The sequence below is a fragment of the Schistocerca serialis genome, chromosome 1 (assembly GCF_023864345.2).
Source record: "Schistocerca serialis cubense isolate TAMUIC-IGC-003099 chromosome 1, iqSchSeri2.2, whole genome shotgun sequence".
NCBI classification, from domain to species: Eukaryota; Metazoa; Arthropoda; class Insecta; order Orthoptera; family Acrididae; genus Schistocerca; species Schistocerca serialis.
In genome coordinates, this window is record NC_064638.1 from 328,012,096 (window position 1) to 328,029,972 (window position 17,877).

Consider the following 17,877-nt stretch of genomic DNA (forward strand, 5'->3'; position numbering starts at 1 on the left):
GACAACAGGCTGTACTGCGCATGCGCAGCTACGATGACGTAGGCAGCCCGTGCTTGGTGCTTGCTCTGCTCATACGCTTTTCGCCGTATTTCTGGTGGGGCATCACGTGACCATGTGTAGCCGTGCCGCCCGTGCGGCATGTTGTTGAGAGAATATACTGAGTTGTACTTAGAGCAATTGTTTTATCATATCCCACACAGATAAAGGATGCAAATAAGGAAGCAGTTCTTGGCTTTTGAGTCATTTCAAAATTAGATTCCACAGCTCGAAGTACCATAAAATTTTTGACAAATTTTTTCTTTTAATTCGTGCTCTGCAATTTTGTTATGTAGCATTTCCAACACGTTTACATCTACACATCACTGCAAAAAGCTACTAGGATGGAATACAAATTACTTGCAACAAAAAAAGAGAGAGTTTCTTGTGTAGCTTACACCGGAATAAAGGGCAATAAATTTCATAACTATTTCAAAATGTGAAAAAATTAACATGGTTGTCTATGAGGCAAAGAAACTGTACAACTGACAGTTTATATTCTACTCTAGGAATAAATATGAAGCCATGTGGGGAGTTAAAACGATAAAACACGGTATGCTGCCAGTCTAAAATTTAGCATAGAATGGCATTCTATAAATTTAAGACGTAAACACAAATAAAGAAATAACTTCAGGCCCAGAGGAAGTACGAGGCAAGTGCCTTGTGATCGAAAAACACTTTCACGGAAGGCAGATCTATAAAATTCTGCTACAGCTGTCATTATATTTAGTTCAAAACCACTGACCAAATTTGCCTACTTAGCTTCAAGTCAATGATTACGTATGTTCGTACATATATAGCATTAAGAGATCTTACAGTGTCATACAAGGAACAGGACATCAGAGACTACTCCAGCAGCATCGGAATTCCATAAACCATACTAAATGCTTCATTCCGCTCTAATTGCACATTTCTATGTCCAGATGGACTCTGAAGTTCCTGATATTCAGCTTTTCATGTGGTTCTCGTGATACCAATTTTCTTGGAGGTCCAGTACTGTATTCTCATATTTGGTTCTTTATTATGGTATAACATCATTCATCCCTGAAAATGAAAATTTGCACTTTAAATTGAACGAGGTTGAATGTAGCCAATAGCACGGAATGAAACACTTCGTTTCGTTTCAAATAAACTAACTGCCTCAGCGGAAAAAAAATTAACTCAAGCAAATTTCTCTATAAAACAGACAGAAATAACTTCATTAAGACATTAATGGTTGATTACTAATAACCTGGAAATAATATAAAATCAGAAAATTGAAACTACTAACTTATTTTGGTCTTTCATGGTTATGAGAATGCATATTAATTCACTTGGTGGCTCCCGGCCACAGAAATCTGTTTTGTTTTCATTTGACGTGGGAGCTGTAAACGAAGACACGGCCGCGGGTCACGTGAGGAAGGACCCCCCCACTATAACTCAGCTTGCTCTGCGCATGCGCGAATCTGGCAGCTTGGGCGCGCCAGGAAAATTTTTCCGGGTAGCTTCTGGCTACTTGCTGCTACTGCTCGTACACCAAACAGCCACGCTCCAAGTAGCCAGAAGCGGGAGGAAGGCACTGCTCATACGCGAATTCAGCTCTACGCATGCGCACGAGCCCGCTGGCAACTGCTCAAACGGACCTTATATAAATTGCTAAACTTGCAGCGCTCCAAGTGGCCTGGGACCAAACCAACGTCGTGTTACCGGAAATCCCTATATGAGTTTCACCCCCCTGAAGGAAGCACTCTGATGTTATAGAGACTGGTAAATGGCATGGGAGCTGCACCACCATAAACATTAAAACTGATACCAACTTTTATAGGTATATCTATTCAAATTGTGTATTAATTTATGTGATTCTGAATGCAAAGTTGATTGGCGCCGTTAAGTAGCACCATTAATCAATGCATATTATATAAAATTTAGGGTGTTTACACTCCGCAGTTGGCAGCGCTTGTTGTCCAGTGGAAAGGGTAAAAGCAACGTGAGGGATTGGAGTGTTTGTGGGAGGTGGACGGAAGTGTTGTTACTTACGTCAATGGTAAATAATGCTTAAGGTGTTGTGAAGTGTTGCGTTTTGTCAGTGTTTTTGTTCCGAAAAATGAGATCAAACTACGGGTGTGGCGCACCAAAGTTGAAACGTGTCGTATGTACCTTACGTTCCGATTGTGCATGCCATCATATGACACTTTCATGGCTTGTTTTGGGAGCTTTCTCTTTCACTTGAGACTCTTCCATGGAACTATGCTTGATCAAGGCGATATCATAGCTTTTGCTACATCTATATGACCATAATTTTTAGAATAAGCTGTTGATTTATGTATTTTCTTAAATTATTTCTAATATTTAGCTTTATGCTTGTGATTTATTGACATTAAACATTAGATAGTAGGCCTATCAAGATCAAAGGTTTGTTCGTAAGGACGGAAACACTTTTAGTGAAGTTTCTTTGATATTGAATTACGAAGAAGAAAGCACTGTACACAAAATATTGTTTGGTGTAATCCCCTTAGTTCAGCACTCTTGAACGTACATAAATTGAACGAAGTAGTTCAGAATTCATAAAAAAATGGAAACTAAATTAATTCAAAAGCAAACGCTAGCCACTTTGTTAAAATTTACCCTGACCAGACGATCTTGAGTGGTATTTTGAAGCAGTTCGATGAATCGTGTACGATGCGTATTATCTACTTTTAACAGTGAGAATTGGTTTTTCATGCAAATTCTCGAAGTGAAGCAGAGCATTACAGCGTAACGCGTATGTCATAAAAATACGTGCATTCGTTTGTGTGTGGTGAGTCTTTATAACCACAATAAAGGATGTACGAACATCGTATGTAATCATAAGATCCACAGATTAGACGTGAAAAAACTGATGCAAGAAATTTTTTGATCGCTTAGTTTGTTCGTTTTTTTACGACGTTTTTAAAGTTAAAAAGAAGCTGAACAACATTACGTTATCACCCGATGTTTGTTTTCTGTATACTAAACTTTCCGTTAAGTCATTGGGTTATCCTCTGCTGTTTCATGGGCAGGAGAATCTGTCGTCAGTAAATATTTTAGATACGGTACTGTACGTACAGTATGATTTGGCACACTTGTATAGATGGGCTATAAACATATAATGTTTAGAAGTACTTTGACATGTTTAGAGCAATATTTAGAACTGTTTTTAACCTTTGCAGTAATGATTACTTAACTAGCATGCTATGAGATTTCAGTAATACCTTTACTGTAGTATGTGTTGCTTTCAGTTGACATGCACATTGTCATAAACCTTTCAACAGTTATTCGTACACTTGATTGGTAGTTATGTAGATCCCTTTTGTGTAAAAGTTTCCCTTGTTTGTTTTTAGTATTCATTGTAGATGGGTGGTGACTTGGGCAAGGAAAATATTAATTTTATGTACAGGTAATCAATTGGTGATTCTGCACTATCAGACTTCTATTTAACCTTGACTTGCTTATTATAAAAGAATATGAAATTAGAAAATGATGTGGAAACTCAGAGAAAACATTTAATATAACAAGACAAGGAAAGAAAACACCACTAAGAAGTTTCTCACCTCTGACTAAGAAAGGCTCCCTTTATTTTTTCTAAATTCAGAATGCTTCAAATATTTTGGAGTCGCCAAGTGGTATATTCCCATGAGCATCCCTTATCAGTATGATTAATCTCCATGTATAAACTTAATTTTTAGCACTTGAGTGAGCTCCACTAAAAATTTCTGGCAAGTAGTTACGTTTTTCTAGATTTGCTCTTAAATATAAAAAAATAATGTTGCAGGCGGAGAAGCGGGCGCACCACAATGCACTTGAGAGGAAACGCCGTGATCACATAAAAGACAGTTTTACAAGCCTGCGTGAGTCAGTTCCCGCATTGCAAGGAGAGAAAGTGGTCAGTGTTTTGTGATTTTTCTCTATTATGTATGCCTTTGCTACTAATCAGTGAGCAGCTTGCATTCTAATACTGTAGCTAATTTATGTCAAAAATCTGTTACAAAACAGTCTGTCAGATTTAATTACCCAAGGCCAATATAGAAAGACTAGTTAAGTGCACAATTGAATTCGATGGTTGTGGAAATTTGGTGAAAATTTCACTATATTGACTGTAGAAAATTGACTAAGTAGTAGATTTCTCAGTTGAATTTGATAGGTGTTGTGCATCTATAAAAGTAAATCAGATGTCTGTCTGTAATTTTCATGTCTAGGTGCCATAGATTTTCGTGTAATGAGGTGGAAAAAATGTCTTCCAGAAACCATGTTTATTTGTCTGAGTGATGTTTTTTGTGCGTTGTCTGTTTCATTAATTTTTCTAAGAAGCATTAAATGTTAAAAATAATCTTTCTTGGTATAAGCATGTCAGTTTTATGATACGCTGTTGGATTGAGGCCGAACGTATGGTTCAAGATGGACTACATGTTTAGTATAGGATAAAAGTTTACAAATTACTTCAAAACCTTATCTATTGTTTCAAGAATGTACATTACAACTATGTAGGAACAAATGGTGTACTTCTCCAGTTTTTCTTTCCCCCACATTGACTGTTGCTATGGCCGGTGATTACACTGTTTTTGGTCACTGCATACTGTAGTGAAACTGGGGCTTTAACACTAGATTAGTCATCTTAGATCTATCCTCTAGAATGCCCAATGGAAGTCAACTGACTGCTAAGTTTTCCTCACTTTATTTTAGAAAATATGATTATATTTTGTATTTCTTGCCATTAATAATTATTTTACTATTTTTTTGGTATATAAAATAGTGTGGGCACATTCTTATTTGCACCTGATAAATTTTATTTCTATGTAATGCTGTACAAAAATAAGTGACACCATATTACAGGTACATAAAATTGCTTGCATTTTCAACATTTGTGTTTCACATGATATAATAATACATGACAAATGTCGTTGTCATAGGATTGCTGGATATTTACTAATTATACTTTTATCCTGTAACAAGTAAGTACTGTTTTACTAGACTACTGAAGTGCACTTTTTGCATATCTGCTTACTTAGTCACGACTTGTGCACAATTCTTTTTTATGTATAAAACAACTATCTTTAGTCTTGTTTTTGTTGCATGACCCAACTTGACAATTTTCCGTTTAGTTTGGTTAGATGTTTTTTCTTCTGTCAGCAGTCAAAATAGGTGGAGTCTGGAATTGTTGAGGGCAAGAATTTGTTACTGCTACTGCTAATTCTACAATTTTCATTGCAAACGGCTGTAGAGAGGTGATAGAACCACTTATCAGCTCGTATAGGGTGTGAGCATGGGGTGTATGTTTCCTTCTTTTCATGCTGTTGTTTATTTTGTAAGATTTATGGTGGATCTTATAGCAGCACTACCGAGAAGTTGCATCCCTGGGCGATATAACAGGGCAATATTTTGCCAACCCCAATGCACCGCCAGATGAAAGTAGAATTACCTTTATCCTCCTGGTGGTCCGGATGCTTTTGTGCCACCTCCCTGTCGATTCAACTGCGGTGAAGGTCCTTGGAATGCTTCCGCAAGTTCTCTCTATTGCGCTACTAAATAAATAGCCACACTTCTCGCAAACAGGGGTATACTTTGTCCAACGTTTTCATTGTTACTTTTCACAACACAACCACCAATTGCTATGGTAATACCACTAACTAGGGTACATTCAAATGTCTGTACATGCCTACTGTAAGACCTGAGAGAGAAACTAGAAAATCAACTACCACTCTTTCGGTGTCATTACGCCCTCATTGGTGTGTCATTTACTGCATAGCTCTTGGATTCAGGCACTTGTTGCACCATGGCACAAATTACTCCCGGATGACCAGTCGTTGTAATACCATTTTTACTGGTCCCTTCTCGCTGGCTCCACCACAGCTCCACATTCGCTGCATACAAGAAAAGAAAACACGCAGTTTCCCTTTCCCACTACATTTATCCTTATTCAATTCACTCACAAGCATCTCTTGTCGAATGCTTTCCAATGGTGTTTTGGGATGTTTACATATATCCCGAAACACTACATATCCCTCCACTCAGACAAGAGATCTTATATTCAAGTCTCTAGTTTTATTAACAATTCTATTATTATCCTACTCTTGCACCCTTAAGCTGCCCTTTACATAATCTCACAAACATTTTCACTCTGCAGCGGAGTGTGCGCTGATATGAAACTTCCTGGCAGGTTAAAACTGTGTGCCCGACAGAGACTCGAACTCGGTAGAGCACTTGCCTGCAAAAGGCAAAGGTCCCGAGTTCAAGACTCGGTCGGGCACACAGTTTTAATCTGCTAGGAAGTTCCATAACTTTTTATAGTTGTTAATGATCAGTCCTGACTACGTTCACTTAATTACTTCACTACTTTGATCCTGTTTGGCAGGATAAATTCATTTTCTTCATGCTTGTAATATTATTTCTCATATCTTGTTACTTTCTTTAACAGTATGGCTATCTTTTCTAGATCAGCCAAAGTATCTGAAGAACGTGCATAGTAATACAAACATATTGTCATTAATGTTATTCTTAAGTTCCTTTTATTTGTGATCCTCTTGATCTCATTACCAATTTTACTATCTGTATACTTGAGACATTTATTCTGATGTCCTTAGCCATCACAATATTATTCCTCTTTAAATAGGTAACACAATATTGACCTTCATTACATAGGTAGCTCATCTTTCGTTATTATACTGATTATAAACGTTCTGAATTTCCATGGTATTGACATCTTGTTCTTCGCTTTTTAGAGAACTTAACATCCTTACTATCCCACCTTCCAAGGGTACAGACTTGTATTCAATAGCCTTTGCGCGCAACTATGTTGAGGTGTAAATTGTCTCCACCAATGCACTCAGATCCTTTCACCTCTTTACTATAAACCATTGGGAAAAACCTCTTGTTATAAGTAACCAATTTTAAGAATCCATGGATTGTCAGTTTAACAAAACTTATCCTCACTTCCACCAGGGACCACTTCTGTGCCTCAGTACTGTAAAATATTTCTATTGCATTCAGTGTGGTAGTGCCCCATATTAATTCCTACTCTACTATGGTACAGGTCAATCCCTTTCTTTGTGCCCCTGCCTGCACAGTATAGGTCAGCCTTTCTTAGGTCTGCCTATCTGCCTTTTATTTATCATTCCTAATTAGAGAGTACATTCCACATTTCAGATATATTCATCATCATTCCATCACTTTTCCTTCTACTTTCCGATTCTCCAATATTACTTTGAGGTTCCCTTTTGACTTCCATGTCTGTACTCTATTTCTGCTTACTACCTTCTTCATATTTCAACTCGTCTATTGACAGCACTACGTGTCTAAGCATTCTGAATTGCACTCTATTCTTTCTTTTGTTCTCTCTTTTCTTAAAACCCAAGCTCCAGCGAGGTTACCAGTTCAAAACATTACAGTTTCTGCTTTGTTCTTCTATTAATCCATTTACTGTACCTGTACCCTACATTTGTATTTGTCATCCTATTATTATAGCTATGTCAAATACTGTTTAGTACTTGGTTGCTTGCCCTCTCTCCCCTCCTAATTTATGGCGTGACTATGTACATAGTTTTTAAGTTTATTTATTGCACAGTTTGATTATATTTCTTTAGTTTGTCGGTATTATAGAAATCTTTCTCGTGACCAGTATGTGGGTCAGTTAAATAGTATGCCTTAGTGTGGACAATCCATGATCATGAAATGGTCATCCACATTTCAGGAAGAATTTTGTTCCTTTTTAAGATTAGAACTATGATGTACTTCTTTTACCAACACAAGATCGTTTATTTCAAATGTTGGGTTTATTGATGCTGTATTATAATTTCGTAGTCTTTCATCTGCTGATATATGCAATTGATTTTCTACTATTTTGTCTAAGTTAGCACTTTCTTCCTGCTATACCTGTAGTAATTTGAAGAATTTTAATAGTGGTTCCCCTATAAATTTTCTCAGTGATATTTCTATGGGAGACAATCCCATAGACAAATGGGGTAGTTCATTCAAAACCATTTTAAATTCTGTCACTAATTTTGCCCAAGTTGTATGTCTTGGTGAACAGTAAGTTGTGCATAAACATCCTATCTCCTTCATAACCCTTTCACACGGATTCAATTTTGGTTTATATTTTGATATCGTGACATGCCTTACATTCTCCCAAGCTGGAAACTCTTTAAACGATTGACTCACAAACTGTGAACCATTATCCATTAATAATCTCTTAGGTTTTCCTACTTCTAAAAAATATTTCTGCATTCAGTTTATAACTGTCTCTCTGCGTTAGCTTGTTTAATTGGATGTAATGTAACATATTTAGACCAACACTGTAATAGCATGTAAATATATCTGGCGCCTCCTTGACGTATTGGTAATGGTCCATATAATCCAATGCTATTAAACCATGTAAAGCTCTAGGTATTATAGGATACATTGTGCAGTGTGTTCCTTTATAATGTTCCTTCACCTTTTGACAGACTTGACAGGTTCATAATAATCTTACAACTTTCTTACTTAGATGTTTAAAATGGTAAAACTTCATCATATGTTTTATACACTTCCTTACTCCAAAATGCCCATAACCTTTATGTATAACCTTTATGTATAAACCAAATAAAATCATTTTGTGCACAATCAGGAACACACAATTTACAATATGATGTATTTGTATTCTCTCTCCAAAACAATACTTGGTTGATCACTGTCCAAAATTTGTCTTCTGTAGGTGGTAACTCACTTTTCTAGTACTTTAACATTTTAGGATTTAACTCTTCTTCATCTTTCATTCCTTGCCTGATTTTATTAGCTAATACACGTACTTCGTCTTTCGTATAGCCCACCTCATGAGCCTCCAATGGAATAAATGACTTTCCATTAAGAATATCAATGCTTGGTGATTTGTATAAATAACAATTTCTGATCCCCAAATCAGTGTTTCAAATTTCTTTAAGCGCCATACTGCAGCAGGTAATTCTTTCTCCATTGCTGTACAATTCAGTTCATGTTTGTCTAGGCTGTGACTAGTGAAAACAGTGATTTTATGTTCTCCCTCTTCTGGGTCCCATTTCCCTTGAAATACTTCTGCTGCTATGCATAACTCTGATGCATCTGTTGTGATGCCAAATGGTTCATGAAGACTCGGATGGTTTAAAATAGGGACCTTGACTAGGGTATCCTTTACTGCTTGGAATGCATTTTCTGCATTTTCATCGCATACCCAATTCGCCTTTTCCTGTAATAGCAATAGTAGATGTGGTTTATTCATGACTTGTCCTTTTATATACCATCTATTAAATCCCAGGCCGGCTGCGGTGGTCTAGCGGTTCAGGCGCTCAGTCCGGAACCGCGGGACTGCTACGGTCGCAGGTTCGAATCCTGCCTCGGGCATGGATGTGTGTGATGTCCTTAGGTTAGTTAGGTTTAAGTAGTTCTAAGTTCTAGGGGACTGACGACCACAGATGTTAAGTCCCATAGTGCTCAGAGCCATTTTATTAAATCCCACTAATCCTAAAAATGAATGAAACTGTTTCACATTCTGTGGATGTGGACAGTCTTTAATCACCCTACTGTATTCTGGATCTGGTTGAATTCATCTTATTCCTAAGAGATGTCTCAAGAATTTTAGTTCCTCTCACCCAAAATACGGTTTAACGAGCTTAATACTTATTCCCTTGGTGGTATAAAATTTCTTTTTGTGTTCTTTGGAAGTAAATCACAATGTTTGACCCAGGTTTCTGAACCAGTAAGTACATCATCTACATAAATCAATAGCTCTTGTAACAACTTTCTCCCTAATGCTTAATCTAATGCTCTTACAAACACTGATAATGATATGTTTAAACAAAATGGCTTTAAACTGGTATGACTTTGTCATGTAGAAATCCGGTATAAGATCCAGATTCTTTAGCTAATTTTACCTGCCAGTGCCCAACTGTAGGATCCATGGAACTAACATAATTTGCTTTTGCTAAATGAGCAAGTAGTTCATCTGTGCATATGAGACGTTCTCTCTCTGGTTCAATGTGACGATTCAAGGTTCTTGCGTCTAGTACATTCTTTGATTATACCTTCTAGTATTGATCTTAACCCCCTCGTTTTGAATTGCTATCTTTCTTGTGATCGGCATGCACTATTTATTACCAATTGACAATATTAACATTAAATCCTATACTCAAAGAACTGTTCCTAATTTTTAAATGCTCATGGCTCACCCTCCTGTGGAACTGTGAACTATGTGCTGGTTGTAGAATAGCCTAAGCTGGTGCCGAAGCTCAAGCCTACATCTGCTCTCGTGCTGTGTGCTATCGTTGGCTGGACAATGCAGCACCCTGTACTCCCATAACTGCTTGCTGCTCTGCGTTGGTACCTCTCGCCGGATCGACGTCTCAGTATGCGTTATCAAGTCGAAACAGTTTTGTTAAGTTTTGAACTAATTCTGTGCGCTCATTGCTTGTAATATGGGTGCACTTTCTGCTGCCACTGTCTTATTTCTTTCTGTTTCAGATTTGTGACAGTAAATTATATTTTCCATTCATTATGTGTTTACTGTTCTTTCTTAGACAATTCATTCAAAAGAAGCTCTTAATGAATTTTGATTTCCTGTTACATGTTTTATAAGGCACTGTTTTTGATTGCTAGTTGCCAGGGGCTACTTCTCTGTGTTGTGTTCTTTAGAGTCTTAATTCTGACTCAAATCAATTTTCTGCACTTACTTGCTGTTGCATTCTCCATTCGTGTTTACTGGGGCCGCCACATGTGGTGTACTTTTCCTTTTATTTTGTAAGATTTGTGGTGAGTCGTATACCAGCACTTGTGAGAAGTGGCGTCCCTGGTGGATATAACAGGGCAATATTTCGCTGATCCCAATACACCCCCAGATGAAAGTAGTATTATCTGGATCCTTCTGCGCCACCTCCCTGTCGGTCCAACTGCGATGAAGATCCCTGGAATGCTTCTGCAAGTTCTCTCTTTTGCACTACTAAATAAAAGGCCACACTTCTCACGAACAAGGGTATATTTTGATTATTATTTTTCACAACACAACCACCAATTGCTACGGTAATGCCACTCTCTTGAGTACATTCGAATGTCTGTACTGTAGGATCTGAGAGAAAAACCAGAAAAATAACTACCACTCTTGAGTTATTCACTACACTGTTGGTGCGTCATTTACTCCATGGCTCTCGGATTCAGGCGCTTGTTGCACCATGGTACAATTGACTCCCGGATGACCAGTGGTTGTAATACCATTTTTACTCCTCCCCTTCTCGCCAGCTCCACCACTGCTCCACATTTACTGCATACAAGAAAGGAAAACATACAGTTTCCCTTTCCCACTACATTTATCCTTATTCAATTTAGTCCCGAGCATCCCTTGTCGAATACTTTCCAATGGTGTATTGGGATGTTTACAAATATCCCGAAACACTGGTGATCAAAATCGGATCCAAAATGTTATAGAAGACATGTACTGGCCAGCAGCTCATCATGGCCCTTATGATATTTGCAGGACATTTCATCTTTCACATCTATGCCAAATTTGAAGTTACTGTAAAAATCAACTGTTTCTAGAGTGTTCGTTGATGCAACCTCATTGATTGTTATGCCAGAGCGTATAAACTAAGAATAAGCTTATTTTTCTTACTCTTTCCTTTGTAAGACATTAGAGTGATGTCATCAGCTTTATAAACAACGCTTGAATGAAGTACGTCTTGGCCTTCCCTCACAGATGGTGGCATTTCCCTTCTACTCCTGTTCAAAGTGGCAACAATGCTTGTCACTCTTTTTCGAGACTTTTGCCAGCTAGAGTGAAGTGAAGAAGCTGTTCATTGTAACATATCTCCCCTTTTGTAAGTAAGATTCATTGAGACATAGCATTATTTTCCCAGGCTATAATGGGCAGATCTCTTTTGGTCTTTGCCCATGTAAGGAAAACGATTTAGAACATATCTAACTTTAGCATCTGTGAGCAACCAATACTTTATGCTGTAATTATCAGGTTTGCAGTCATGTATTGAACGAATGGGCATCAGCATTTCATCAAATACAACTGCTCATACACAGTTCAGAATTTAATTGGTTTCACGGTTAGGAATTTAATTGGTTTGTAACATACAGTACAGTTGTCTATAAACATGTACCAGATTTCAGATGCCAAGTCTGCTTCTTTACAGTGTTGATGCGTAGCTTTGATATCAAAATGAATAAATCACATGATTGCTAAAAGTCTTTTTCTTTCCATTCTTTAAGTAAAAAATGCAGGACCCCACTCAAGACTCCACAAATTTCTCCTACAAAGACTGCAAGTGCCAAATGCCCCTCGAGCATACAGTATGGCTATAAATGCTTCCAGCTCTTCCAAATTCAAGTTCCACAAATTATCATGGAGTACAATGTGTATTCCTGTTTCAGTGCGCTTTTTTACCAGGCACAACATATTTTATCTAATGAGTGGACAGAGTGCACTATTTTGGGATACTTCCCTAACAGTGCACTCTGCACACGCTTTAGGTACAGCTGTCTCTTGAATCACATTTTGCTGACTCTTTCTTCCTGTAGAGTTTGTAGGAGAAATGTCTGTTCCATTAGAACTCGGCTCTCAATCCAATATTTTATTTTTTATTATTTATTTATTTATTTATTTTGTGACATCTGCAAAAATTTGGAAGTCATGATGTAAAATCAATGTAAATATTATAAAAATAAATTGTATATATTTAGGTAAGACAAAAAATAAACAAATAATATTTTACTAACTTTCTTTTCTCCATCTGCGACAGTTCTCAATACTTGCATTTCACAAAGCAATGCCAGATATATTTACACAAGTTAAAGCAGCATCATCATTGGATGAAACTCTTGGTTAGTTATCATCATTGTTAATTTCTGATGAATCGCTAGTTGAATGCAGAGGTGGTGTTCATTGTGTAGTGCTCCACTTTCATTGTACTCACTCTCAGCCTCATCTGCTTCAGACTGAGGTGGAGGTGTTTGAAGAGCTTCTATAATTTCAACTTCAGAAAGGCCACAACCGTGATAGCAGTCCAGTACAGCTGCCAGTCGAACTGCTACTGACATAAACAGATATGTCCACAGCTCGTGGTATAGTGGCTAGCGTGGCTACCTCTTGATCACGGGGTCCTGGGTTCAATTCCCAGCCAGGTTGGGGATTTTCTCCGCCCAGGCCCTGGGTGTGTGTGTTGTCCTCGTCACTTCATCATCGTTTGGGAAAACGGCGAGACTGGACGGTGAAAAGATTGGGAATTTGTATGGGCTCTGGTAACCATGTAGTCGAGTGCCCCACAAACAAGATATCATCATCAAAAAAATGTATATAACTCATTATTTGCAACAATGTATGAAACTGATCATTGTTTGCTAACAAAAGCATTAATTAAACCAGGTAAACTCTACAGCTGTGAGAAGCGGTCAGTTGAGCGCCCTTGGGAACCAGCGGTAGGCATGTAATTATCCAAAAAATTTGTAGTTACAGAGCAAAACTATTAAGGAAACTTAAAACATAGTCTAAAACTATGAAGTCAGAAAAATCACAGGAACAAAGTATTTTAAACACTAAAGACATTCGTATTTTAAAATAAAATAAAAAGTCAATTGACCCCTGCCAGGTGTTCTAGTGTTAAATCACTGTAGAATCCATTTGCTAGAAACTACCGTATTTACTCGAATCTAAGCTGCACCTGAAAAATGAGACTCAGAACTAAAGGAAAAAAAAAATTTCCCGAATCTAAGCTGCACCTGAAATCTGAGACTCAAAAATTCAAGGGGAGAAAAAAGTTTTAGGCCGCACCTCCAAATAGAAACAAAGTTGGTCCATTGTAATATGAGACACAATTTAGTTCGAATGAATGACTATACCACTACAGTAGTTTGGTTTGAGTCATAAGCTTAGCAGTTAAGCTTTACCAGGTACCCATTGCTATAAGTCAGGCGCTCCGTCTGTATTTATATAGATACCCTTCCTTTTTCACGTGCTTCGTCTGGTTTGAATCGATTGCTTATTGTTCTTTGATCTGATAAGTGCCGTTTTCTTTGTTAAAGGTGTTTACATCACTTTAAGCTGAAAATGCATTACTGTACTGTGTCATGCATTGTTTGTCGCATTCTGATAGTGCGTGTTTACGGCCTGTCACCGCTCGCGGCATGGCTTGCTTTTGTCCGCGCTACCGCCACTTACAATTAAAAGAAAAAAAAAGAGAGAAGAATCGTCTTATTAGCGAAACAATGGCAAGAGACTGCTATTTGTTGTTAGTTACACTGCTGCTTTCTTTGATATTGATCAGCAAGAACCAAATAATAGACTGCGTACGATAGAACATGTTCTGAACGAGAGTTAGGCGAAAATTTTTCTCCGTTTGAAAATCTTTGGATGCCTCTTTAGTACATTACATTCTGCACAGAAATTAGTCATCTTAGATTTAAAAATCTAGTCAATTGGCGTGCTTCATTTCTGACTGTATCACTATTAGGCATAAGAATAATACGAATATAAACATGACATGACATGATATGTACATTCTTCCGCGTTTGCTGTTGTCTCACTCTAGTTTCGTACTTTATTAGGCAGACAGGATTTAAATGAGATAGCAGCAAACACGAAAGTATACGTGGCAAAATGTTTATATTTGTATTATTCTTATGGTGAAGAGAATACTAAATGTGATTCACAGTTCATAAAAGTTCCTATTAGCAACAATCTCGTCTCATAGGTAGGAAAAAATTCAGAACGTAGAGTTGGCCATATTGACAAACATCCCAAACAGTCTTGCCAGTTGGATTTTCGTAGTACATTGAAGTGCTGCTACGTTCGAAAATGAACAATACGGAGTTTGTATTTGCTTCGTTGGATAATGTATAAAAATGCTGTGGTCGAAACTCGGGGCAGAGAAAAAAAGCTCGTCTTCCACCTTTTCTTAAATTTATTTACTGACTCAGAGGTTTTGGCGCCACTATTTATCTGTGTGCCTGCAAAGAATGCCAGTGTAGCACTACATATATTCGACGGCAGAAGTTAGTTGTGGCAGCACCTACCGACATTTTTCAGAACTTCCGCTTACTTTGCACTCGATTCTAAGCCGCAGGCGGTTTTTTTGGATTACAAAAACCGGAGTAAATACGGTATGTAATTACACTTGGTTTACCATATGATTTTTGTTGATATTCTGGAGAGAATAAAAAATTCTAGAGGCCTGCTAAATGTACAGTATGAAATATGACAAATACTTGTCTGACTAATGAGCTAAAAGCTCTTTCCTTATTACGTAAACTACTAATTTTGGATAAGAAGTATAGTGCCATAATTAACTGTACGCCAACATAGCAGTAAATCTAGTATGGCCAGTGGAGTCAATGCAGAGCTTTCACAAGCTGTCAATACATTACTCAGCTTGGATGTATCACCTAACAGTAAAATTATACTATTATATTTCATACTAGCAGAGCAGTATTGTTGCTTACTTTTTCTTTTTTTTGTCCTTTTTGTCTTCTTATTGAAAAGCATTTGTTTAGAGACAAAGTTTACAGTTAAATATGCTCTGAAGCATTACCAGACATCTTTACTTAGAAATGTGTTGGCACTCTAAAACTGGTACTGGGACTCAAATCTTGGACAAGTGTTCCACAGACTTAGCTAGCCAATCTGTTAGAGTAATTGCTAGCAAGTATCTGATTGGAATGATAAGATTTATGATACACACATTACCAAGTTAAAAACTGTTACACAAAATCTTGTACAATCCAGTACATGGAATAAAGACATTGTGTGTCCATAGCAACACAAACAATATTTACACTAATAGAATCTAATTTCTCACACTCCCACCAGACTTATGTCTGCAAAGAGTTAAAACATACAAAAAACTAAATTTTAAGCTGGAGATGATGGCAAGGCTTTCCCAGATGTCTACCAGCATTTTGTCTGAAAGTGTGCGCTCCAAAGTTTCTTGGACTGACACTATTTTTTTTTCTCTCTCTCTTATAAAGCGGTGTCTGGGCCCTTTATGTAGCCACTAATCTTAGACAAGTCAGTTGCTGCGTTGTTGTCCCACAATTGTTTGACAGGATTTTTCTTGGAATTTGGAGATATCTCGCCGCCTAAACGTTGAAGCCATAGAGTAGAGCCTCATGTCATGCTGAGTTCAGGGATATACATTCTGCCACAGTTGTGGATTAGGGTACTGTTAGCTGTTTCTTATTCTGTCAGGATATCATTTCTCCTTGTAATATAAACAGATGTCCAGTTGTTGACTACCTGTCTTCAGAATCTCCATTCCTGTCTGCATCGCACTAACCTACCATATGGCAGTAATCTGCTTTAGAAAACAATAGCTTCAGATGCTTGGTGTCTTTGAGGTATCTCAAAATACTTTCGACAGCTTGCCAGTGTGGTATGCCCAGTTCTTTAGAAAGCAGTGGGATATTGCCACGTGGTGTAGATATCTGTTAAAACCCTTTCGTATTAAACGTGTTGAGAAATTTGCTCCACATAGTGTGCCTGGAGTAATATTTTGGCACTATCTGATTAGAATGATAAGATTTATTATGCACACATTAATAGTTGAAAACCTGTTACATGAAATCTTATACAGCTTAGTACACAGAATAAAGACATTGTGCATCCATAGCAACGTGGAAGGTATATACCCAAGTGAGGCATAAGATTCAAAATTCTCACATGAACACAACTCGTGGCCCACGTCACTGCTTTGTTTTGGCAGTAGCTCATCTCCAAACTTCACTGAACTTCTGTGAAGTTTCAAAGGTGGAGATAAAGCAGTGAGGCAGATCGCGAATTGTGCTTGGATGGCTCTGTTGCTAGCGTCCTGGTCCAGCATACAGTTTTAATCTTCCAGCCTGTTTCAAATTGGTACACTTTCCGCAGTTGAGTGAAAATTTATTCTGAGTCATAACTCTCATTTTGAAGCTATTTTAATCACAGTGCTAAGAATATCTGTCCTGATACATTGTCCCCACTATTCATTCTGCATATTTCCACCCAAAAAAAAAAGTTAATTTGTTTCGCTGGTGGTTTTCTGAATACTATTTTGTTTATGCGCCGTAAAGATGATCTGTTGCGTTGGAGACAGCTGCAACGAATGGACTGTTACATATTATAGCCTTCTTCAGCAAAGAAAACACACATTCACACAAGCACACACACCTCGTGCGCATGTGATGACCACCACCAGCAACTCCGATTGGAATACGACTGTCACATGAATAGCAGTCTGGAGTGAGGTGAGGAAGGGGGGTGGGGGGAGGGATAGCATGGTAGCTGCCAGTGCTCACCCCTCACTCCCACTTTGCATGGGTGTGTGTGGAGTAGCTATCTGTACTTTTCCTAATGTTGTTGATATTATAATCTGGAGTTTCCATGTTTGTTTTTGCTTGAACTTTCTTTTGACAAATATCAAGTGATATATGAATGTTGAACAATGTTTTCCATTTAATTTATTTTATTTATTTTTTTCAGTTGCATCCATAAATGTGTTTATCTATACTCCTGATGATGTAACTTGGTTCAGTTAGGCACTGAAACAATGTACTCTCTTTCTTATTTACAAATTGTACTTTCCAAACAGGCTCTTGCTTTCATAAATTGCTTCATAGTCTTTCCTGCTGTTGGCTTTTACCATATCCGCACTGGAAGAGAATTTTCCAAAACGAAAAGACTCTTTTGCCTTCCTCTCAGCTAATTGATTATTTTGTCTGTCAGCTATATCTACATCTATACTCTGCAAACCACCTCAAGGTGCGTGGCAGAGAATTCATCCCAATGTACCAGTTGCTAGGGTTTCTTCCCGTTTCATTCACTTATGGAATGTGGGTAAGAATGATTGTTTCAATGCCTTTGTGTATGCAGTGATTAGA

At 37.7% G+C, this 17,877-nt stretch overlaps 1 protein-coding gene across 2 annotated transcripts in view; it reads left to right on the forward strand.

Moving 5' to 3' along the window:
• The first annotated feature begins 1,944 nt into the window (after positions 1 to 1,944).
• LOC126469880 (protein max) overlaps positions 1,945 to 17,877 on the forward strand; it is a 28,057-nt gene continuing 12,124 nt past the window's right edge. Inside the window, exons 1-2 of one of the 2 annotated variants that reach the window (XM_050097220.1) lie at positions 1,945 to 2,059; positions 3,806 to 3,916. In XM_050097220.1, the coding sequence (XP_049953177.1) occupies positions 2,057 to 2,059; positions 3,806 to 3,916 (114 nt within the window). In that variant the 5' untranslated portion in view covers positions 1,945 to 2,056. Of the gene's footprint in view, positions 2,165 to 3,805; positions 3,917 to 17,877 lie in introns of both variants that reach the window. The other variant, XM_050097212.1, reaches the window with a different exon arrangement.